At 38.9% G+C, this 23,691-nt stretch overlaps 1 protein-coding gene across 3 annotated transcripts; it reads right to left on the reverse strand.

Moving 5' to 3' along the window:
- Nucleotides 1-496: 496 nt before the first annotated feature.
- Nucleotides 497-11,094, reverse strand: TMEM33 (transmembrane protein 33). Of its 3 annotated transcripts, none has more exons than XM_090139502.1 (8): nucleotides 9,995-11,094; nucleotides 9,501-9,565; nucleotides 8,420-8,514; nucleotides 7,796-7,983; nucleotides 6,528-6,595; nucleotides 5,612-5,745; nucleotides 3,855-3,938; nucleotides 497-2,279 (listed from the first exon to the last, which is right to left on the reverse strand). In XM_090139502.1, the coding sequence occupies exons 1-8, from the start codon at nucleotides 10,020-10,022 to the stop codon at nucleotides 2,150-2,152; spliced, it is 792 nt and encodes a 263-aa protein (XP_089995628.1). In that variant the 5' UTR covers nucleotides 10,023-11,094; the 3' UTR covers nucleotides 497-2,149. The 3 variants fall into 3 exon arrangements, with proteins under 3 accessions (XP_089995628.1, XP_031444384.1, XP_031444383.1); XM_031588524.2 differs by lacking the exon at nucleotides 9,995-11,094 and adding an exon at nucleotides 9,652-9,776; XM_031588523.2 differs by lacking the exon at nucleotides 9,995-11,094 and having other exon boundaries at nucleotides 9,501-9,779.
- Between the last annotated feature and the right edge of the window lie 12,597 nt (nucleotides 11,095-23,691).

Raw genomic sequence — 23,691 nt, forward strand, 5'->3', positions numbered from 1 at the left:
CACAACAGCTTTCTTAGACCAGAAGAACTTGCTCACAAGAAACACGTTATTATCCTTACACTAACTAACAAAGCATTTATTTGCTTTCCATTCCTGGGATGGGGATGAACTTAGATGACCTATTCAAAAGTGAAGAGCTGAACAGAGCCTGATGTCACCAGTCAAAAACATACAGATTATGAAAAGGTCTACAACAGTGCTGAAGAGTTGAAATAGTAAGAAGTAGGTCTAGATTTCTCCTCTGAGATCGTTGCTGTAGTGCCTACTCTTGGGTTAAGTTTTGAAGGAAAGAGTAATAAATCTTTGCATTGTAGAAGGCAAAAATTTCTGTAATATGACTTAGAGATGCACAAGATACTGAGCTGTCCAATTTCAAGAGCTGCAGTGGCAACTGTGCACACATAAGCACAAGACTGTATTCTGCTCAACTTCCAGGTTCAAGTATCAGCACATTCTGTTAAAAAGAAAGTAAGCTTGAAGAGCCTAGCAAATTACATTTAACACTCCTTTTATTGCAGTAGAAATTTTAGGTTTTATAAAATCCTCAAGTTACAGGATATACACATAGTGAATCTTGTTGCAAGTATTAGCAGCAGTAGAGCAGTACTGCATGCAGTTGCTCATGCAGTATGCAAGTGTTCTATAAATAACTAATCATGTTCAGAAAGCAAGATGCAGAGTCAAAGAGTATCATATTCGATTACCAAAAACAGGTCTTTATCAGTACCGAGAGGTTGAGCAAAAAATTAAGTGTGTTAATACACAGCTCTAAAACAGCAAGCTGAAACAACTGAAAAGGCCAAATTACATCCACATTACAAACAAGATAACTCAGTAGTTACATACTTTGCTCTGAAACTGTTTTCAGAAGTGTTTCACATTTCTCTGACCAAGGAAGAAGAGCACGGTACCTTAGGATTTTTACAAAAGGCCAATTATCCCACTTAATTTTATGCAATTAGAACATTAATATTAGCTACAGAAGATAAGGCAAATACTTTCCCTTGAACTTATGGAAAGACATTATATGCGGGCAGATAATACTCTTTTTTCCATGACCTACCTTTCAGCTGCTGGGTGAATACATAATCAGCACTCAATTTAATATTCACTTCTGTAGTCGTGATACTGCCTTCAGATCAGCCATAAGATGGATTTATGCCAAAAAATCCTGCAGCAATTTGTTTCAATAGCTGCCTGAACAGGTGCAATCCTTTATGCAAATTTCCCATTACAATGAAAGTCTCAGAAACTGGAATAACAATTTATATAGAGCTAGCTACAGATTAATCTTCTAAAAAGCAGACATGCTTGAATTACTGCAGTCTCACATTTGTGTAGACACAAGAACATATCCGCAATGATTCTCCAAAAGTTACAACATTTACATTGATTAGTTCACTTAAGAGATGGTTAAAAGTTTAAGCATTGCATCTTTGTCTGAAAAGCCTCCAGGTCAGCAATTTGGCTTGGTAAAACATCTTGTTTTGACAAGACAACTGAATTCTCCATGGTCAGAGCCTCAAGATTTCTCCCAGAAACAAAACAGAAGGCTACATCATAACTCTTCTGAGCTTTTACCTTATCTTTAAATGACATTAGCAGAAATAGGCTCTCCTGAAAAGGTGTTACCTGTACCAGCTTGATACCCTTTAAATTTTGTTAAATTAAACGTGGGCAATATTTTTCACTGAATATAGTAATTTGGACAATAATTCTACATATATTTAGTAAGCAGAAGAATACTGTCCGACACGTTCTGCCTAGGTGTATGTACCAATGCTACCTGCTAGAGACACTCTACCATAGCAGTGGTTCCAGCTAGTATAAACCTATTATGCACAGGCTTCTTAAAGAGTTTTAATCAGCATCCAACAACTAATGATTTCTAAAAAACAATTCTGCAGGACTGGGTACGTTTAGGATAGAATGCAGCTACTTTTTTTCCACCAATTACCAATATAGCACAGTAATTTTAAAGTTTCCATGACTTGTTTTTGATATGCTAAATTTTAAATTATCTCCAAGAAAAGCAAAGACACATTTTTATACAGCCTGGAGTGAGACCAGTGTAAAACCAGAAATTTAATCATCAGCAGAAGTGCCAGCTGCTCATAATGTTCACAATAGACGCGTGTCTGAAATTTGGCTATGCAGCAGTTGGTGCCAATCTGCTTATAAAGGAAATGCTGCTGAGACACAGTCTTCTCACAAAAACAGGACATGAGGGCTTCATTATTAAATGTTCAACAACAATTCTCAACTCAGTGAAGAGAGTCCTGGGAAAAAAAAAAAAAGAAAAAGAAAAGATTTAAATACTGAATAAAAATCATATAACATTCACCAGAAGCAACTAATATCTAAATCACCCTTTTCATTCACTTATTTTCTAAATAAAATAATTTTAAGAAAATTTACAGCAACAACACACACTAGTTCTACTTAACGAGTTCTTTAGATCAACTCAGAGTTGCAGCATCCTGCAAGAATTTCAGAATTCTTATCCTTTAAATGCTAATATTTTTTAATCACCTTTAACTTAGTAAAGGAGAGACATAAAGACAGCAGAAGAATTCCACATTCAAGCAGGAAAAAACAAAAACCCACACTCTAAAAAGAAACCAGAACACCCACTGCAGGTAGGTTGGAAAGAAGAGTGATAATTTCTTATAAGTAGCATAAGGATTCAGGAGGCAAGAAAAAGTGGTGTGCTTGTGTTGCTTCTCATTAGAATACAAACAACCCTGTATTCTAGATTCAACATTTCAAAAGAAAAACTTAAGAAATAAAACCTGAAACACTAGCAGCACTTGAAATTACAAAAAGACAAGAAACCAGTCTTATTAGAAGTTTGTTTTCATGCACTTTTTTTTTTTTTTTTTTTTTACATAAAAGAAAGTATCTTCACAAATATTTCAAATATATATATATATATATATATATATATTTTTTTTTTTTAAACATGTAGTAAGACCAATTGATTTCTTACAAAATAAGGGAAAATGGAGACAATAAAATTTATGATTCTAAAACCTGTCTTTGCATATCATGGCAGCCCAAGCTGCTGCTCTGGTATTTCATCAAACATTTTCCTAATTAGATAGTAATCAGATAGGAAAGTGAAATTTTACACTATACAAAAGCTTGACGAGAAAAATCCCAAAAGAGCATTGTCCTGAGCAAATCCTAGAAATATTTATAGTTTCAAGGTTTAAAGCACTGGAAGTTGGTCAAGTCAATGCTAAACAAAATCAATAATGCTCTATTTCATTTATAATAAACCTTACTTATAAATTTAAAGGAGGTAATGAGTACGTTTGAGATCATACAAGTTTGCACGCCTGTTCATGTACATGTTTAGCCTTAGACAGACCAAGAATCTAAAAATATCTTTCCGATAAATGGTTGCAGAACAATTAAAAGACTCTTCTCCGAAAGCATAATTTTTTAATTATGCAAACATGTTCTGGAAGTTCTCACTCAAGGATGGCAGAGCACTTTAGATGACTTCAGTTACATGAAATAAACGTTACTCTAAAGGATTGTGGCAATTTTTTTTTATTTAAAACAAACATACATACATATCCAGATATATTTTACATTCTATAATTACCACTTGCACAGGCTGTGGATTCTCCTCCTCTGGAGATATTCAACACCCACCTGGATGCCTACCCATGCAGCCTGCTGCAGGGGGCCTGCTTTGCAGGGCGGTTGGTCTCAATGATCTCTGGGGTTCCATGATTCTGTGACTTAGTATTATGTGTTATGCATCCATTACAGAATGAAAAATGTCTGTATGTCTAAACACTACACTGTTAAACACTGACTTCCAAAAATAATGTGGTTATTACCTGCAGTATGGGTTTCGCCGAGAAGAGTAGCGTAATGTTAGAAACCGATAGTAAATGAATGGCTGGAGCAGACTCCCTTGACCACTGAAAGAGAACAGAGAAGCAGAGGTTAATGCTGATTTACGTAAATAAAATAGAGTCAGGACTTTCCTGAAGAAAACTTAGGAAACTATCCCAGCTCAAAAAAGCCAGACTGGGGTCGTATTTGTTCAGACAATCTAGATCTGACAGCAGAAAACATACATAACCATGCCTTTACAAAGGCAAAAACTTTAAGAAATGTAATATTACTGCATCTGATGATGGGTAAAGAATCACAGAAGTGACAGCACAGGGTAGTTTGGTATTAAGGAAAAGCTTGCTGGACAAGCATGAAAATTGACTGATGTGAATAGTCCAGTTACATTGAGCTTTTTCAGCTCACAGCATGGTTTAGGTTATAGAAGCACTATATTTATAGTAACTTTTGAAAAAAATCTTAGAACATAACGGAAACTATTATTTATGTATTCATATATTAAAGCTAAATAAACTGTTTCAGTTACTCTGAAATGAGATTTTTGTACTTCAAAAAGCTGCTGTTCTACATGTCAGAGCTGCAAACCAAGACACAGCAAAGCACAGAAACACCTTGAGCTTACTTGACTGAAGCTTCTTTATATAATGTAATATTGAAAATGTGTCACCACATCATAATTCCAGAGTGGGAAAAAGCAGTCTTGCATCTGTATGGTATTTACAAGCAATTTAACAGGCTTCAACAGTTTGTTCTCTAAACTTACACTACAGTTTCGTTTAATCTTTATACTGTTTTTACATTTGGTATATCATCTGTTACAAGTTTCTACTAGATGACTTATCAACTAGCTCCACTCCACACAATGAATTCTGTATAGAGAGTTAAAAAAACAAAGATCTTCACCCCAAAATTTTGGAGCACTCAAATGTTTCAGACACCAGATACAGATGGTATCCATCAGTTGGTAAGTGGCCTTTGAAGGAAATACAATCCATTGGGGCTGAAGCATTTAAGTGTTCAGCTGCCCTACTGTAAGATAAAGGCAAATGATGCATTCCATCATCTTCTAAGAAAATGAAGCTTCCCTTCTACTGCCTTTGAGACCACTCAAGACAAATGCTCTCACTGCACTGACATGCATAATGCAAATATTCCCTCTCCAAATATTAAAACTAACTCAAACTTCAGTAATTGGCAGACTGTTACATCTACATGACTTCAGTAGGATTCCAACATGCACATTCTTAAGATCCCCAAAATGAAATCAACAGGCTGGACACAATTAAAGCAGGCAAACCCAAATGGAATAAATATGGAATAAATAAGCGTTTACGGTCAGAAGTAACATGGGAGAGGACATAACCTGCTCCTTCTTGCACTCTTCTAGCACCATGAAATTCCATGCCACTTAAAATTCTGGGATATAAAACTAGAAGCAAGAGTGAACAGACACTTTTCAGTGGGGCTACAGATCAATATTCTGTTACACTGTCCAAAATTTTACATACTGAATGCTATAAAAGGGAGAGCAGTTTTTTTCTTCCATGCCCAACTATACCAGAATGAATGCTGTTTGATTTCATGACGCATCATCTTGAGAAATCTAGGAACCAAACTAAGCTTAAGCTTGATCAGACAACTATACACACACAGATTCCTGTAACCCACAGAATTAACTACAAAAAGTAATCTCATGCACAAAGTTCCCAATTCTGAAAGCATTAATGATAATTCTTACCTGAAAAGCATAAAAACCGTGGCTGGCATCAGAAAAATTTCATTGCAAGCAATGAATTTTAGAATATTTTGTTGATTAGCATTCAGTTTCTCTAGAAGATTTCTCAGAAAGGGCAGGCTGTTTGAGCCTCGTGCCTTAAAGAAAAAAAAACATCATGAAACATACAAGTGATATCAATCTTCTTCAGCATAAAGTAGTATTAACATCTACCATTTATGAATCACTTCAGCAAGTGATTGAAATTAATACTGCAAAGAATACTTTTAAGAAGTGTGGAGCCCCCATCAGAATAACCATTAATAATCTCAGGAACCACAGGCACATAAAGCTTAATTAAAAATAAAGCGTGCTGTAAATTCCCCATGCACACATTCCACGTTTAAGTGCACAGGGCCAGCCAGCAGCCTTATTCTGTCCACTAGGATGAAATGCCTGTGGTAGCAAGACAGCCTGGGTCGAAATACTGGATGTTGGAGATGCATTAAGCTGTAGAAAACTGTATATTGAGCAGGTGGTTCACCTGACAAATTTTTTTTTTTTTTGGTTCTCAGCCTCACCCTGAGGTTTGTTATTCCACCACTGAAATATAACATTTGACTTCATAGTATGCTATGGTTTAGCCTGAAAAGACAGATCAGAAGTTTGGACCCCACTGTTACACACTAGCGGCCTCCTTCAAAGAGAACCATTTCCAGAGAAATAATTGGTGTCAACTTCAGCATATTACTGAGTTATAGCAGAAGGAGAGAAACAAACTAGAAGACCTCTCAGATTCTGTGCCAAGATTCCATATTACAGTTTCACTCCAACTCCTCTAACATAGCTGAAGGAAACCACAGCTGCAACTCCCAAACTTGCTTATAAATCCCACGTGCACCTACAGTATTAATCATATTGTATACTATGCCATACTTACATCAAGAACCTTCTTTGTGTATGTGGCAGCATGAAGCAAAGAGAACAGCAGAACTGGGAAAATACTCACTGAAGCAAGAATAAGGAAAATAAAAGACTGAAAAAGTGTATAATTTCCCCACGATATTATGCAAGAGGTTGGCTGGAATGAGCAATACTCGAGTAAGACACATCTATGTTTAACATCTATATTTATAGCTGTTCCATTTTCTCCTTACATCTTTTCTTTGCTATGCATTTTTCTTAGCTTTAAAATCAGTGTATACATATGCATGCAAAAGTAGAACGTACACCATGATTATACACCAGCCTGCCTCTAACGAAATGCATTCTTTCTACATGAAAGGCATGTAAAGTTACTACTTAAAATCCACCATATACACATACCACGTTTTTATAAACAGATGCTACAAAATGCATTTTATCACCAAAGAACGTGCAATTTCCAGCAGTTCAGAGAGCAAGGACATAGACATTCCTCTGCCAGAGGCATTCTAAGAGTAGGACATCAAGCATACACACAATGCAGCATGAAGAACAGCTACTTCAATATCAGCTTTGACGAGCCACGGGAATAAGCCCTTTTTGCAGAATGTTTAGTTATTTATCTGAAACAGCTGTTACACAGTAATTGCATCTCCACACAACATATGTTTTACTTTTAGAGAAGTTTATATATAAACTTGTACTGGTCATAAATGAAAGTTATCAGTTTTTCTTAAAAGATCATGTGAGATTGGTTATAGAATTCTCTGAATTTAAGTTTCCGGAAGAGAAAATAAGATAAGAATCAGAGACTGCAGTGCATTATGTACAGAGGTGATTGACCTGAACATGGATCAATCCTACTTTACATAGAGTATGTTTTGTGAATAGCAAACATACTTTAAATTTTTTTAAGTCACAGAATCACAGAATGGCCAGGGTTGGAAGGACCTCAAGGATCATGAATCTCCAACTCCCTTACCACAGGCAGGGCCACCAACCTCCCCATTTAATGCTAACTAGACCAGGCTGCCCAGGGCCCCATCCAACCCGGCCTTGAACACCTCCAGGGATGGGGCATCCACAACCTCTTTGGGTAGCCTGTTTCAACAGCCTATCACTCTCATAGTAAAGAACTTCCCCCTGGTAGCCAACCTAAATCTTCCTCCTTCAGCTTAAAAGCATTTCCCCTTGTCCTGCAAGGGATGCAGCATGGGTGATGAAAAGAATCAAGTTTTTTTAGATATTTAAAAATGTTACCAGGACAACCCAAGCAAAGGATACTTGTGACAGGGTAGGAATTCACAAAGATAAGAGAGTACAGCAGGTAGTGACAGCTGTCCTCCAGCAAAGCCTGGGCCAGAAAGGCCCTGCTAAGCTGGAAGTGTGGTAGCCTTTGGTGTAGTCGGAGAGCACTAGTGAGAGCATTTGCCAGCAAGGCGCGCTGATAGAAGCTTGCTGCTTCATGCAACCTGCAAATCATCAGAGGAGACGTTACCATATGAACCAAGCCCCTGTTCAGAAGAAGCCTTTCACCCTTGAGAATTGCATCACAATTGTGCAGTACTTTTCATATTTCTGTTATCATACATAAGCACTGTTACCAAAGTACACTTAAGAACTGGTACAGTGACTTAATGCAGATGTTGAAGGTAAAAATAAGTCACTATTCCCTAACTACATCAAAACATGAGTATTTGCCAGTACTTGACAATTGCTGAGCATTTTCTAAACATACCAATAAATGTTTAAAGCCAATCTTAGATAAGATTTTACTAATTTACTTTTCTCACAAACTAACCCAACAAACTAAATAATAGAAAGTTACCCTTACATGGGAACCACTCTATGAAAATGAAACGTAGTCACTTACAAACTTTTAATGTTGTTTCATGTTAAAATACATACCCTAGAAGAGGCAGGACAAATAAAGCAGAGCAGTAAACTGTGAACAAGCGGGAAATCCACATTGCTGTATCCAACTTGTTAGCCATCAGAAATTGCTACAGTAAAAGATAACAATAACAAAAACACAACCCCAAGTAAGTTGGTATCTTAATATTTGCATACAAGGAACATTTTTCCTTCAGCATTAAATGGCACCCTTGACTAGGACCAAATTATTGCCTGAAGAAAAGGGAGTATTTTCATCCAGCATGATTCTAGATTCACACAATGTTTCAGTGTACCAACCAGATTGCAAATGGAGCCTTTTCATTCTGAGGCAGCCTTCTGTATCCTACAAGACAACACAGCACTGAAACCCTCTGTAGAGGTAGTGAGTGTCTCTACACAGACCAACCTCACCAGGTAGTCAACTTCAAGAACTTCTCATGCAACATCTTCAGACCAAACTGGCTGCTGTATCTATTGCTCCAGGGCTCATTTTAAATGAAACTTCAAGCAGCTGGGCCTAGGAACACCACGTTTCTTATGGAAGAAAGAAGTAGCAAACTGAAGCTAACATGACTGCTTCCAAGGGAAAAGGGCATGGCTTCAAACAAACAAATGGAATTCCCTACTCTCCAGCACTTCTCCTGTTTTTCAACACTGCTTAGCCACGGTCCCCTTCCCTGGCTTACACGGCCCCGGCACCAGGAAGGCTGTAACAAACCTTGGCACACTTTCAGTTACGCACACCAGAACGCTGCCCTCCTTCCCACCGCACTCCTCGCAGGTTACCCGTCCTGCTTCCACATTCGTGTGCTTCGCTTTGCGTTTCACTTCAGCCAGGACCTCCTTCTTCTTTTTTTTTTCCGTTCCCTCACCCTCAACCAGCCTTTGAAGCCAGCTCTCGCCTCCTGCACTCCCAGCCTCTTCGTACTGCTCCCCCCCGCCCTTGCCCGAGCGGCATCTCCCGGCACCGGGACCGCAGCCACCCCGCGGGCAGCACCGGGGCCGCGGGGTCACCGAGGAGAGCCGGCCCCGCTCCGCGCCCCCATCCGCCCCGCGCGGCCGGGCCTACTCCGCCCGGCCCGGCGCCGCTCACCACGGCTCCGCCGCCGGCTCCGCCTTGCACGGGTCCGTTCTGCGTAGAGTCCGCCATGGCCGCACCTGCGGAGAGAGAAGCGCCTCGGCCGGCTCTGGGATCGGGACGGCCTACCGCTTCCCACCCTCGCTCCCGGCCCTGCGGGACGCACCGCGGACGCCTCCGGACCCGACCCCACGCGCCGCCGGGCCCTGCCCCGGATGCGGCCTGATGTCACTTCCAGCGCCCCGTGCGGCCTGCCGGGCAATGGAGGCTCGCTGACGTCACGCTGCCCGGCTCGTGACGTCACAAGGCCTTGCCGGGAGCTGCGGCGGCGTTGGGCTTGAAGCCCTGCGCCACACGGGTGCCCTAAGGCGGGGCAGGGCGCGGCGCCCGCCTGCGGCCCCGAGCTGCCTCTCCTGTGCAATGACATCGCCATGTCAGCACGGCAGCGGGCGTTCATCCTCTCCTACGGCACCTCCGGCTCTGCCGCTCCCTCCCGGCCTGGCACTCACTTGCCCGCTCGCTCTGTGTGCTCCCCATAGAGCTGATGAACCTTATCAGCAGTGCTGTCGTGAAGTCAGAGCTGGACGGCACAAGGCACAGCTCTCCCGCTCACTCTGTAATACGTAGCATAGCCATCTGAAAGGCCTCGGAAGTGATTAATGCTCATTCATCGATACGTTCTTTGTCTTAATATTGATTTTTTAATTGATCTGAGCCACGCACGTGTGATTTTATTCTTGGTTAGAGGTCCACGAATGGAGCACAATTCCACTGAAGCAACTATCTAGCAAAAGAAGACAAAGAACCTTGAGAAGGAAGCCCTCGCCTTTTGGCTTGGTCTGAGCTCTGGGGTTTCTCTCAGGGATGTGCTACAGGTTCCCCCTCCTGGTGACAGATTCCAGAAATGCAAGCCACCTGCTCAAGTTTCTAATCATTCCCAGATGCTTTTAATTACTCTTCAGCAGGAAGAAAAAAGAAAACAAAAAAAAATCTTTCGGGGAAGGAGGCTGTTGGAACGATCAGCCGCAATCAGTCGCATTTCTGGCTTGTGATGATTAAACTTAAAGATTGATTGGAACAGACTCAGGAAGGCACCAGGAGAATGTGTAATGAAATATGTTGACAGGGAAAGAGCAAAAGAAGTCAGCTGATAGGGTCTCAAATATCATAACCATTACAAGCAAGTTAAGACTTTGTGCTAATTAACACATTTCAAAGTGAAGATGCAGAATTTTCACTTCTTTTCCAAACCACTCATTTCGTCTTAAAAGTGCTGCAAAGCAGTCACAAGAACTGCCTGCTATTTTGGAGCAATTCCCCAGGTGGAGAAGACTCTGGGGTAAAGCGTCCAAATTGAGAATTGGAGCATTCCATGTGTCTACTGCATGTTCTCAAATGTGCTGTTAAAAGACTGATAAACACTTATGTTAAACTGAAATTAAGGGCTGTGAACACAGCCCCTATAAATTAAGTTTAACCGTTACCAGATTGTTTTCCTTCTTACAAAATAAAATATTAACTTACCTAGATTTACATCTTTAGATAAAAGTGCAGTGTAGAAATACGCCTCAGAAAACCCGAGATTTAATTATGCCAAAGGTAAATGTCACAAGGGGAATAACAATAAAATAAAAATAGCATTAAAAAAAAAAAAAAAAAAGCCTTCTGATGAGTCTTCAATATTATATATTTCATAAATAGCCCTGGGATGACAAATGCATGTTGTTGTCAGGAGTGTTTATTTAGTCCTTTGCATTTCTAATTTACAAACAATTGAACACACTCGTGCAGAACATTGACTTCTAGAGTCTGGTTTGTTGTCTGTCAGACCTAACATTACATTTTAACATTTTACATTACTGGATGTGGCTCTGGGCAGCCTGGTCTAGTAGCTGGCAAGCCTGCCCACAGCAGGGGGCTTGAAACTAGATGATTTTGAAGGTCCTTTTCAACCCAGGCCATTCTATGATTCTATGATTTTACGTTTTCGTCTTGTAGAAGTTGTCTTTCACAGATTGGCCTTAATTTTACTTAAATAGAATGCTTTTCTATTGTTTATTCCTAAAATTTAAGTTAGAAAACTCAACTAGGGATTAGGAAAACTTTATCAGGAAGATCAGACTTGGGTCATTACTGCAGAGAAGTTGTCATTTTTTATATATTGATTTTCTTTTCCTGACGTTCCCTATCACTTTCATTCTCCATCTATTGTTACTTCTTGTTCGATATAGTCTCTCCTGTTGAGCAATTTGGACCTCAGTACTGTTCACTTCAACTTGAGAAAAAAACATTAAGTCATATCTTCAGAAATTAAGTTTCAGCTATTGGCTTCTCCCATTCCCAATTCTTCTCTGCTATAATGTTGCTGATTGAGCAGAGAGAAGCAGCAGAAATTGATTCCTATGTTATTAATGATTTGGTTTTGACAGCTGTAAGGGGGTTCTTTTGTACCATCAAGGCACCAGTTTGCTTACTTCTGCTACCACTGATGATTGATTCAGAGATGTAGAAGAGTATTGTTGTAATTGCCAAGGACTTATCTATCTCATTAGCAATCCAGTCCCATTTCTCCTCCATGGCAGTCCAACACAATCAGCACAGACATATCTAAAATCATAACTAACACATCTCTCTGTTTAACCCCAGTACATTTATAAGCCCATAGAGAATTATTGGCACTAAAGGTACTTAGGATCAGCTTTCTTAATTTTAAAAAATAATGGATACTAGGAGGTACATTTTGACATTTCAGACCCAGACATCCATTTCCACTAAACCACTTTGAAGCCTCAAGGAAAAAAGTAAAACACATGTATTGTCTGTAAAATATTTCGTATTTTTAAGAAAATATGAATGCTTTGCATTTGGTTAACTCAGGCTGAGTCTCCAGACACTCACAATATCAGTGAGAGTTAGATATTACATGGAGAGTTTAGGTCAGAAATGCTATATGTATGCAAAAGCAGTGCCATAGATGGGCTGAAAAGGGAATTCACTGTTCCTGAGTCCCCAGTGCCACTTTCTTTCTGAGTCCCTCTGTGTTTCCAGATGCAATCATCTTCAATTCCATACATAATTTGAAGACAGTTTGCATATCTGAAGACGAGGGAGGCTTTTGTTGTGTTTCGGATTAATTGCTAAGAACCTCATTACAGACACTATGGAACTATTTTATGAACTATAATTATTATTGAATAAATTTGGAAAAATTGATATAAATGATAAAAAAAATGCATTGAATTTTACATGTTGTCTTAAAATTGGACATTTTACTGCTTTTCTAATAGTGTCACACCAGTATCATACAGTTGTCGTCTTCAGCAGCTTCAATTCCCAATTATTTTAAAAGAAATTGGTGTATCATTGTTTAAATGGTGTTCATCACCTTGCAGCAAAGAGCATTTGAGGTTCAGATAACGATTTATCTGATTTGTACTTCTTGACTTGTTGCTAACATCTGCTTACAGTTTTTAATTTATTTCAAATAAAAGAGAAACCATTCTTATAAAGCCAATAGGATTGCAATTCTTCGTGGCCAAACCAGCTCCATTGGCTCCATTATTTGTATCCGTAGTGTGTAACGCAAAGCTCAAGTAAGTTTTTATGCAAAGTTGTAATGAACAATTTGGTTCTTGTTTGTGGTTATCTCAAGCTGGCTGTCCAAATTTCAAGAAACAATAAAGGACACTGGGTCAATCAATGCCTGTTACATTTTTCAGAAGCAGAAACAGAAGTCTTCTGTCTCTCTCTACGAGATTGCTGTGTGGTTTTTTGCTTGATGGTCTGTACCAACATCAAATGTGGTTTTATTTCTTTACTCTCACAGCTGGAGTTTCCATTTACTCACCCTTCCAGGAAGGATTAGCCTTTTAATTATTAAGTGCCTGCCAAAGAAGTGAAAGAGAGAAGCCACAACCTTGTTGAAGATGTGGAAAATAGGAAGATAGTCCTCTCTTTTGCTTTCTATATTTTTGTAATTTCCAGTGTTTTAATATATTCCTACCTTATTGGGATGGATGACGCAGAAGCTACAAGTGTAATCCTAAAATGTTACAAAGAAGTATGATAAATGGATGTGTATTTTGTTAAGAGCAGAGATATGTCCAGCATGTAGCTGAATTAGAAAGCATTGTTACCTGTGTATTTCATTTGCAACATACATGAAAAATATTGGAAACTTGAAAAATGGAAAGAAAAATGGGCAAGTGTCCTTTTAATAAATACGAAGATTTTAGAATTTTGCAGCAAGAGAACATATGAACAAATGGAAGAATACATTGAATTATAGATGCGAGCTTTCAACTACCTGTTCAGATTAGAAATACTGCTGCAGGAAAAAATGATAAGTGTCCTCTTGTGTGCTCAGAGAAATATCTGGAGGTGTAGTGATTAATGCTGATTGCTGAACTGAGTATTGGGTTCATTGACAAAAAAGTTGCCCTTCCCCTGCTAGCCATGGACTACAACAAGCCAATATAAATATGGGGCAAGAACAAATCCCATGTTGTGAAGTTTCCCAATGAAAATTTCCATTCATGGTACAACGTTAGCTGTATGTATGCACAAAAATATGCAAAGAAACATTCCTTTTCTAAAATATCGCCCCGAGTAAAACTGAGCCAAAAACCTGCACATTTTGGTAAGAGTAGCACTTGACACGGTACTGCAACTATGAACTGAAGACCAATATCACTATGATTTGTGGTCCAGCCATTTTCAGCAGATACATTTGTGAACAGAATAATGTTTCTGCCATCCATTCAGCATAAACAGATGTTTGCAGATAAATAACAAGGACTGCAAGCCATATAAGTTGATTTAATGTGAACCACCAAGAAGTTTTCTGCTTTTACCTTACTTTTTCACTCAGGATGGCTGTGTCAGCCAAAATACAGGAAATCCCACTCCATTCACATATAAAGCCTTTGTTACAACTGCAGCATATGCAGGGACTGCACAGTTTTTGTTCTTTGCACCTCTAAAGCTGACTCTGAATTCATTCACCAGCATAGATTTTTATTCCACATCTGTCAGTATTGTCTGCATTCTTAAGATGGCTACAAAAGTACCTAGGAAGTAGATGTTCTACCTAACAAGACTAGAGGAGGCTTCAAAGAGAAGCTTTTGATTTTTGACAGTTTTTACTTAATCCTATATGGTTTCCTAACCAGTGTAGGTCTGAGTCATTTCATTTATTCTACTTTCTAAATTGTTCTTAATCTTTTATCACATACTCCATTGCTGAGTTTTCAGAAGAACCTTGAGATGAAAATAAACTACAAAATCAGTAACTTCCTGCATTCTTTATGAGATCCAAATCAGAAATACATAGTTAAAGAAAATGGGAGGAATGGAAGTTAAGTGACAGTAACACTTGGAAATGTTTTTAACATGTTACATTAAGTTGTTTAAGCCCATTGGAGTGACATGTCTCCTTTAGTTAAGTTGCTATTTTTTGGTTGTGGGCAGGAGTGATATTTTTACCCATCATTATTTGTTCATTTAACAAACATGAAGCAAATGCTTCAAGGGTACCAGTTTATATAATTAATCTATCTATTTTTTTTTATTTTATTCCATATAATTTAATTAGATTATTCAAGGTTTATAATCATTACCAAAAAGGTATGTGCATATTTTATCCAACAGTTTTTTTGTAGCCGTCGGTAATCAATAAGAGCTCAGAACTTAGGAAAGATAAAGAATACATGGAAAGACAATCAGGTTAATTAGATTTATCCTTCCAAACAGTCATAGGTAAAGTCCATCCATTTAAATCTGATCTAATCGTGTGCTGAAGTGGCCTGAAATTGAATGAAATCAAGCTGTCCATATCCTAGAAATGTTCTTACTGAGATACAAAGATCCTCAAGGATACCAATTAGTCAGATAGTCTACTGATAAGTCAAGAATAAGCTTCTCACTCTGTCTTAATGCTTCTGATTTATATATACAGCATGGTGACTAGTAATGGAAGCTTATTCTTAGAGGCTTGTAACTTATTGAATTCAGTGTTCCATGTTACGTATTTCACAGTAATGAACTTCTGTTTCTTAGTTGGCAATCCTGGGTTGCTTATATATAGGCACCAATAATTACTTCATTGGGAAGCTAAAATACAGGGGAATTAGGGTTCAAGGGAGGTATCTGGCATTATAAAAAGAAGTACTCAAGCAATATAAAGAAGCACATATACAAAATGAAGAGCTTAACACAGAGCAAGTTGAATGAGATTACAGTTTCTGAAATGTAACAGCTAGTAGTGTATCAGACAGTGGCATGTGGAGCAGGCAGGAAGAGAAGCACAGGGAATCCAGGGACTGCAGAAAACTGTCTAAACTCACTGTTAGCTTCTTCACAGAGGCTTAATGAGGATTTTGATGAATTTCTGAAAATCAAGCAAATTCCCTTAATCTCATTTTCCTAATCAAAAAATAGAAAAGAGGCTTTTTTGTCATAGATAAGATTGTCCTACATTACAGTTTGTCCAAGACTACCATGAATAATTATTTGGTAAGATAACATATCCTCTGCCTTTGTTTTAATATTTGCTAGGGTGAGGGTCTTTATTAAAAGCCATGAAATTTGAAAAATATGACATGCTTCTCACGTGATTCCTTCAGAATCGTTTGTCTGCTGAGAGAAGCAACGTGTAAAGGTTTAAAGAATTCTGGTAGGAACAGGCAAAGAGATCCAGTTCACATGCCATGAAAAAAATCACATTGCTACAACTGCAGGGTTAATCAATATCCTGGGAGAGATACTTGAAGAAGAAGGAGCCCAGCCGATGCTCATCATAATTCCTCTGATGTCTCATTAGGGAAACAGCAGCTGTGAGAAGATGTCCTCAATATATGATTTCCCAGTGGGTGAGGTGGGAAAGATACAAGGATGTTTGACCATTTAAAGTCATTTGCGCTAAGGATTTTTAAGTGGCACTCTAGATTTAAGACTGACAGTCTGGCTAAAAAGATGAATGGGAAAAGAAGATTTAAAGGGAGAAGTGTGACGTGATGTGCACACCAATTATAGCACAAATAGAAAAAAATCATAAAAATAGATGTATAAAGAACCATCGGTCAGTTGAAAGTTGAAGCATTAAGAAGAAAGCTGTAAGTAGTGTCCTTAATGAAAGGAATGTTCTTGAGGAATGGGAGATTAGCAGTAAGAGATGAGGGAATAATTAACATGTAGCAGGATTTTGCTCAGAGAGGAATCTGTGTCCTTGGATAATTTCATGGCTCGGCTAGAAAAATCCACAGGTGACTTGATTTAACATTGGATACGGTCCTACTTTAAGAGGAAGGAGGGACCAGCTGGCCCCTGGGGTCTGTTCCAATCAACATTTATACCATTTTATGAAAAGTGAGGGATTGAAGCAGCAAAGCTAAAGAAACTGGAACAACCAGTAATGGGCGTGACATCCACCATTGTAAGGATAACAAATACATGATGGAAGAGCAGTCATGGTTGTTACATGGGTACTGAAGGATAAGGACTCTTAAGAAGTCATAGAAATTAAAGTGAAGGGAAGAGTAACAAAGCGAGTTAATAACAGGATAAATATTCTCAGGAAATGCATCATTATGAAAAAAAATGTTGATTTCTAAGATACAGATAAAAGAATACGGTTTATTAGTAACCATATAGTGCAGCTATTCTTAGATGTTACAGCTTGCAGACTTTCTCATCAATAATACATCAACAACCCGAGATGCTACCTCCATCTTTTTCTTTTTTTTAAGTAATAGTGAAAAGAACCCTGGAGTGAGGAATTGTGAGTTTGTGTGGTTTAAAATAAATTGAACAATTAAAAAAATACGTTTATCTAAACCTTTTATATTTTACAAAGAGGTACAGCAAGAAATTAAGTAAGCTGAGTTCAGCTATACAGAAGAATACAAGTAAAAGCAGAAAAAAAGATAATAAAAATGATGTATGCTATAGTAAAATGTCTATCATTCCTTCCCCAGTCTCTTACAATGGCCAGGAAGAAAAATCTCCACCCCTACATAGATCTGAATGAATATGTGCTTCAGGAAAGATACTGGAAAAACATGTGAGGGAATAAGACTTGTTAGTATACCAAATATAAAGATAGCAAAGATTAAAAGAGGAAGACTGAAGGGTAGTTACTGATGTAGCTCCTCAATGATAAACTGCAAAACTGAACTTGTTCAGTACACTCATGACTGTATAATGACATAAGTATTAGTATGTAGATAGGGCTATCTGCAGTGCTGCAAATACAGAAAGATTGCTTTGTCATGCAGGAAAAAAACGTCTGCATAACTTCAAGGTCCTGAGTAAAAGAAGCAAGACCGATTCGGTAGTAGCAGACACCAAATAATAACTATATGGTCTCAACAAAAACCTGCTAGGAGAAAGGAGAATCACAGGTGGAGCTGAAGGTGCCAGACTATCAAAGTGTGAACTGGAAATGCCAACATGGTAGGCAATGTGAGAGATAAATGGAATCCTCTGTGCAATAAAAAGAAATAAGGAAATATTATTTCCATTGTATGTGACACAGATGGAACTTCATCTAAAAGGCATTGCACACTTCTGGCCATGTATGTTCCAGAGTAAGGAATTGAAACAGAAGTGTGGAGAATACATAGAGGGGAACAGCCAATTTCACTACTGAACAGTAAAGAGAACTGCTGTGTTTTAATTAAGTAACACCAGGGCATGTATGCAGTCATTTAAGTTAAAGTTTGTACAAAAAAAAAATAAAGATAGGTACAAACTGCTGTTCATTTATTTTGGCTGAAAAGAAAAAAGAAAGCTCCTAACCAAACACTCAGAAACACTAATAGTCTTCCAGATTCTACTGGATCTTCCCTTCAAGATTCGTTTTGGTTTCACTTTGGACTTAATTTGGATGCCATCCAAACCAAGAAAGCCAGAACATTGTTCATCAGTCGTAATTCCAAGATAAGCTTTTCCTCAGTACTATCTGATTCCTTGAACTAAGACAGAGCTACCATCTGAAATATAAACAGAAAATAGATCATGGAGCTTGCCCTCTTTAAATCCACTGCAAAAATAAGACAGTTTGGTTTGGGTTGGGTTGGGTTGAATTTTACTTGTTTTTTGTTTTTTCCGCAGGACAGAGTATTATTATCCACCCAACGAAGATGGTACCAACTCCGTAGAGTTGTCCATGGCCAAGATGAGGATGCTGACTGCCAAAATTAACTACTAGCCCACTACTAACTACTAACCCACTGCCTCAAGAAAAATTTCCTTTGCAAATGATTTTTTTAAGATCTTGGTTTAAAATAAGCAAATAAAACATGCTTAACTGGTTTATCTATGTGTTTGTTTGTCTGTTTGTTTGTTTTCCCAGAATGAAGATGAATAATGATAACAGTTTCAAGCCGAATGGCATTTTTATCCTGTCATGTCAATGTACACTTCTAAAGATTACATGTGATCAGGTTATTTTACAACAGTTTTAAACCAGAAGCATCACTGATAACAGTTAATTCTGCCTGTGGTCATCAACTCATGCAATACAGTAAGAGTTCTGTCAGCCTAGTATTTGTTTGTCTTAGCTCTTCATAGTGCTTATCAGAGGATTTATCAGCTAGCAGTGAAACTGGAAAATTGACATTCAGTAGTCAAACGGGGATGAGATAAAAAAGAAGATAATGCATAGCTTTCTCTTCTAGCTGTGATTTCAGATAAATATTAAATTCACAACACTGAATCATCAAGCAAATGCATTTCTATTCCTGAAGTCTTTTTACTTCTGACATGAATATAATTTAACATAGGCATTTGATGGTAGAAAAAATATTTAGTTTAGGAAAACAAATGTCTTTTTTGTATTCATTAATTGGTGTCCATCACAACTGTGCAAACGTATTTATATTAATCCTCTTAACAGGTTAATATCATGTTTTCCAGTGCACAGTCCACAGAAGGGATTAAACATTGCATGCCTGAAAAAAAAAGGAAAGCAGTTGACCGAATAATAGCTAAGGGAAAAGGCATAATTAGTGCTTAGATACCTTACATTATGGCGAAAGAATGAGTGGTTTCTCATCTCTTCTGAAGATACCTTGTTCCACCTTGTTCCAGGAGAGCTCATTTGCAGGACAGATCTGTTTTCATTATCTTCCTTTTCCCACTGGAAAAAAAAATATAAATGTTATAGATTCTATTGATAAGAACATTTTATCAGATGCAATTCACATCTTTCTCTCACTAAATCCCAGTGAATTAACAAAGCCAGGAGCAAAAACTCAGTGACAATGTGGAAATTCACTTGTAAACTGATTTCTGAAGTACCTTTAGAAATTCTGGAATCATTACGAATTTTCTGTTACCTGACAAATGGGTGAAAAAAATAAGAGTGAATTCGCACTTTCTGCAGTTTTCTGAAGGTTTTATTTAAGGATGGTTTAAAGCATTGTGATCTGATAATTTGTATTCCATTTTTGCTGGTATAATAACTTCCCATATTGCCCTTCAGGTCAGTCTGTTCGTGGTAATACAGTTTTCTAGTTATCCAGAAACTGAATTGTGTCTACTCTCTGTTCTTGGAAACTGAATTAGGCACTACATTTGTTTTCTGTTTGTTTGTTTGTCTGTTTGTTTTCCAGTGAGCACTTACAGGTATGTGTTACATTGTTGATATGACCCTACTTATTCCAGCCAGGGCCTCAGTTTGCAAAAGCACAGGAAAAAATATATATTTATTTGGGCAACTGTGGCATTCAGCAAAGTCTCCATAGTCTCCTCAATTGAGGCCTTTAGAGGTAATGATAACAAAAGCAGTAATGCACAAATGATGATGATTACAGAATAGTAGTGGTAAGTTTTGTTCATAATTTATTGCATAATTTTCTTGTAAGATTTCATTGGGGACCCTCTCATTAAGACCCTTCTTGTTCAGTGTATAAACCCATGTGGCATCTAACACTGAAAAAAAGGCCAGTAGAAATGAATAGTGAATGATCTCTGGGACAAGAAGGGTAGTTAGAAGTATTTAATACATTGAAGGACTTTTTCAGTGGTGTTGGCATCACAGTGTTTCTGGCATCTGCAAATGTATAGTTGCATGATATCTTGAAGGAATGGTATTTCTCAAAGAACAGCAAAGTTTGCTAGGAACCAGAAATAGTGTGGGGGGATTTCTTCTTAAACTCTTAAGGGGACTTTCATGCTATTTATCTATTCTTTTGAAAATGGAACACTCATGCCATCTAATCACGACTTCCTTGGATTCTGAAAGTCCAAGTAAAAGGGACACATTGATACCCAGTGAATAGAAAGACAGTAGTGCATTTTGGATTTGATCTGTTCTGTGTGTTCTTTATATTCAACCCATACTGTTCAAAAGTTGTTTTCATGAACCTAGCTTATTCAGTTGCTTGTCATCTGATTTCATTCTGCTCTGTGGATCTGTGTGAATAATCTGTCTTTCCTGTTAGAGTGCTGAGCATCGGGCTGCTAAACTTGAGAAATTCTTTAAATGATATCTGCCATGTGTATTTGTCATATTCAAATAGAAAAGCACTTCAGTTTCCATCAGTTGCCCTGTATGTCATCACAGATGTTGCTGAGGCTGGTGAAGCAACTCCTTACAAAATGCTTTGATGGCCTTAATGCAAAGTTTCTGCCATAAAGAGATGTCATGAGCTCCTGACTTCTCTCCAAGTCCTTCCAATATGCACATACATGGACAAGGTGTGTTAGAGGGAACGTCCTTGGCAATGTGATGTGCACCTTGGACAGTCACAGAGTATAAATATATATGGGGCAGAGTCATGTGATGACTCCACACCTCCATTTCTCATTGTACCAGAAATCTGAGTAGTTGAGTGACACAGAGGCATTTAAATTTGTTCAGTGAATATGATCTAGAAGGTAAAATCAAGCAGTTCTGACAGACCATCCACACCACCACCTCCTACTTCTCTCACTTGCTCTGCTTCAGGTTGCTCTGACTGACTTTCTCCAAAGCAGATCCCTAAAGGAGCCAGAAAGCATCGTGGGCACAAGTCCAAGTTGGCCATCTGAGCTCAGCCGTAACATCCCATCCCCAGTCCTTTTGTGTTCAGCAGCACAGAATAATCTGCGAGTTACCACTTGACAGATCACAGCCAGCCACCTTCTGACTGGCTCTGAGCACGCTCAGTTCTTGCCCATCACTGAAACAGAAGCTGTAGAGATACTGCAGACACAACGTTCTGTCTTTATCTGTGGGACATTTTATCCAAAGAAATAAACTCCGTGCAATTCCTGCTGGTTGTGGCAGAAATTTTTCATCTTAAGGGAAATGTCTTCCCCAAGATCCTATCTGTTGTTCTTGATATCTTAATTATTAATTCATTAAATATGTTTCAACTGCAAGAGATATTGATAAATGCTTTAACCAAAGGAAATCTCATGCATACACTGCACTCTGATTCCATCAGAGCAGAATTTGCTCCTCCTGGAGATTTGACTGCATTGCAGGAAAATGCTTAGCCCAAGGCTTTTGCACAGTAAGCTTTCAAGATCCACTCAAAATGAGACAACCAGCATAGGAAGGACTCATTCCTTATTGCAGGTATTTATGAAAGACTATATGAGAAAATAAAGATAGATAAATAAATAAACCGACACAAATGGGTAATAAAATGGGACAGGGTAAATGGGTAAATGAATTGGGTCTATTCTCTCAGCTTATGAATAAAAAACTGCAGCTGCTCTCAGTACATTCTGCCAACACTGTGTACTGGGAACAGTCCCCACCAGGAACACTTTCCCACAAACTCAGCATGGTCCTGGGAAAAGGCCCCAAAGCTGCCAACAAACAGCACAACATCAGACAGGTACAGGCCACTCAGACATGAAAATTGTTCTGAATGTTATTCAAACCTAGCTAAAATCGCAGGCAATTGCAGTGTTTGGTCTTTAATCCTTACCATCAGTCCGGCTATCGCCGCACACAGGGACCAGCCATATCCTGCCATCAAGCTGTCCGCAAGCTCCTTTTACCAGAGGAAAAAAGATGTATGAGCAGATCTATTTCCCTGGGAGACCGCACAGTACGCAGCCATATAATTGCATTATAGCACAGCTCCTGACTGTAAGCACTGAGCCTGGCAAGGCAGGGCTCTGGGCTAACCGTCCTAATGGGCCATTGCAGCTGTTTGTTTTCAATAATAACCTCCTGCATTACATGCCGAGATTTAGAGTCCTTAGAGAAAGTTGTTAGGCCGGATGTGTCTGTTCCAGCAGCAGCAGGCCTATGTGGCATGGCACGTTTTGAACTAAAGGTGGAATATGTCAGTCTCACATCTCAGATATTTGCACACTTCCACTAAAAACATCCATCTGTAGTGTGCTACAGAACGTGGCTGAGACAAACGCTGTGTGGGGGGAGGAGGAGAACCCCATGTTTTTAGAAGAAAGCATGCACAGTTTGCCTTTTCCGTGTATTGTTCATACGTTGATACTGATTTAGCGTAGAAGGGTTTGTTTGTTTCCTGGATAGCTAAGAAAACGTTGGCCTGCAAACTGGACATATGCAGTCCACTGGGTACCATCTTCCTCCATACAGAGGACCAATAGGTGGGTTGTCAGCCTTCACCCAACCCCGAGCCCAAACTCCGTGAAAACTGAGCTGAGATTCAGAAGGGAACCAGCTACCTGCAGAGGAGATCAGACAAAGCAGAGGCTTTGAAGCTTTTTCAGAAGGGTGGCTTACCTGGTGTGAGCTGCTCACTGACAGCTTGCTGGGCTGTCTCCACGCAGCACTGCCCTGTTTATTGCAGTGATCTAGCTCTCTGCTTTAGCACAGAGCCATTGAGTGAAGAGCAGCAAAACACCAGAGCATCCCTAGTGAAAGAACACAGCTGCAGGAGCACAAAGTCCTACAGGCACAGCATGGAGCCTGGGTGATGGCAGTGAGGATGGGATGGCCCTCAGTGAAAACCTTAGAGGAGGGCAGACACCTGTGTACCTCCACAGTAGCCTTAGCCAGGGAACATTATTATGATGATATGATGCTCTGAGTGTTGTATGTTAAACAATCAAACAACGCTTTTCTGTCTAAATAGTATACTTTCACACACTAGGAGCTAAAAGGGAGTAAGAGGAGAGAGTGAGAAAGAAAAGAAGAGAGAGGAAAGGGAAAAAGAAGGAAGGAAGGAAGGAGGGAGGGAAGGGAAAACCTCTTTGTCAAGAACACGTCCCTTTCAGATCT

The sequence above is a fragment of the Phasianus colchicus genome, chromosome 4 (assembly GCF_987193195.1).
Source record: "Phasianus colchicus chromosome 4, bPhaCol1.hap1.1, whole genome shotgun sequence".
NCBI lineage: Eukaryota > Metazoa > Chordata > Aves > Galliformes > Phasianidae > Phasianus > Phasianus colchicus.

What these genes read in the sequence shown, in the direction of transcription:
- TMEM33 (XM_090139502.1), bottom strand. Translation starts at nt 10,022, where the DNA reads ATGGGGAGCACACAGAGCGAGCGGGCAA. An exon ending in GAATTCCTACCCTGTCACAA is followed by an intron (nt 6,596 to 7,795) that starts GTATCCTTTGCT and finishes TTCTTGCTTCAG; the next exon opens with TGAGTATTTTCCCAGTTCTG. An exon ending in CGGCGAAACCCATACTGCAG is followed by an intron (nt 2,280 to 3,854) that starts GTAATAACCACA and finishes TTTTTTTCCCAG; the next exon opens with GACTCTCTTCACTGAGTTGA.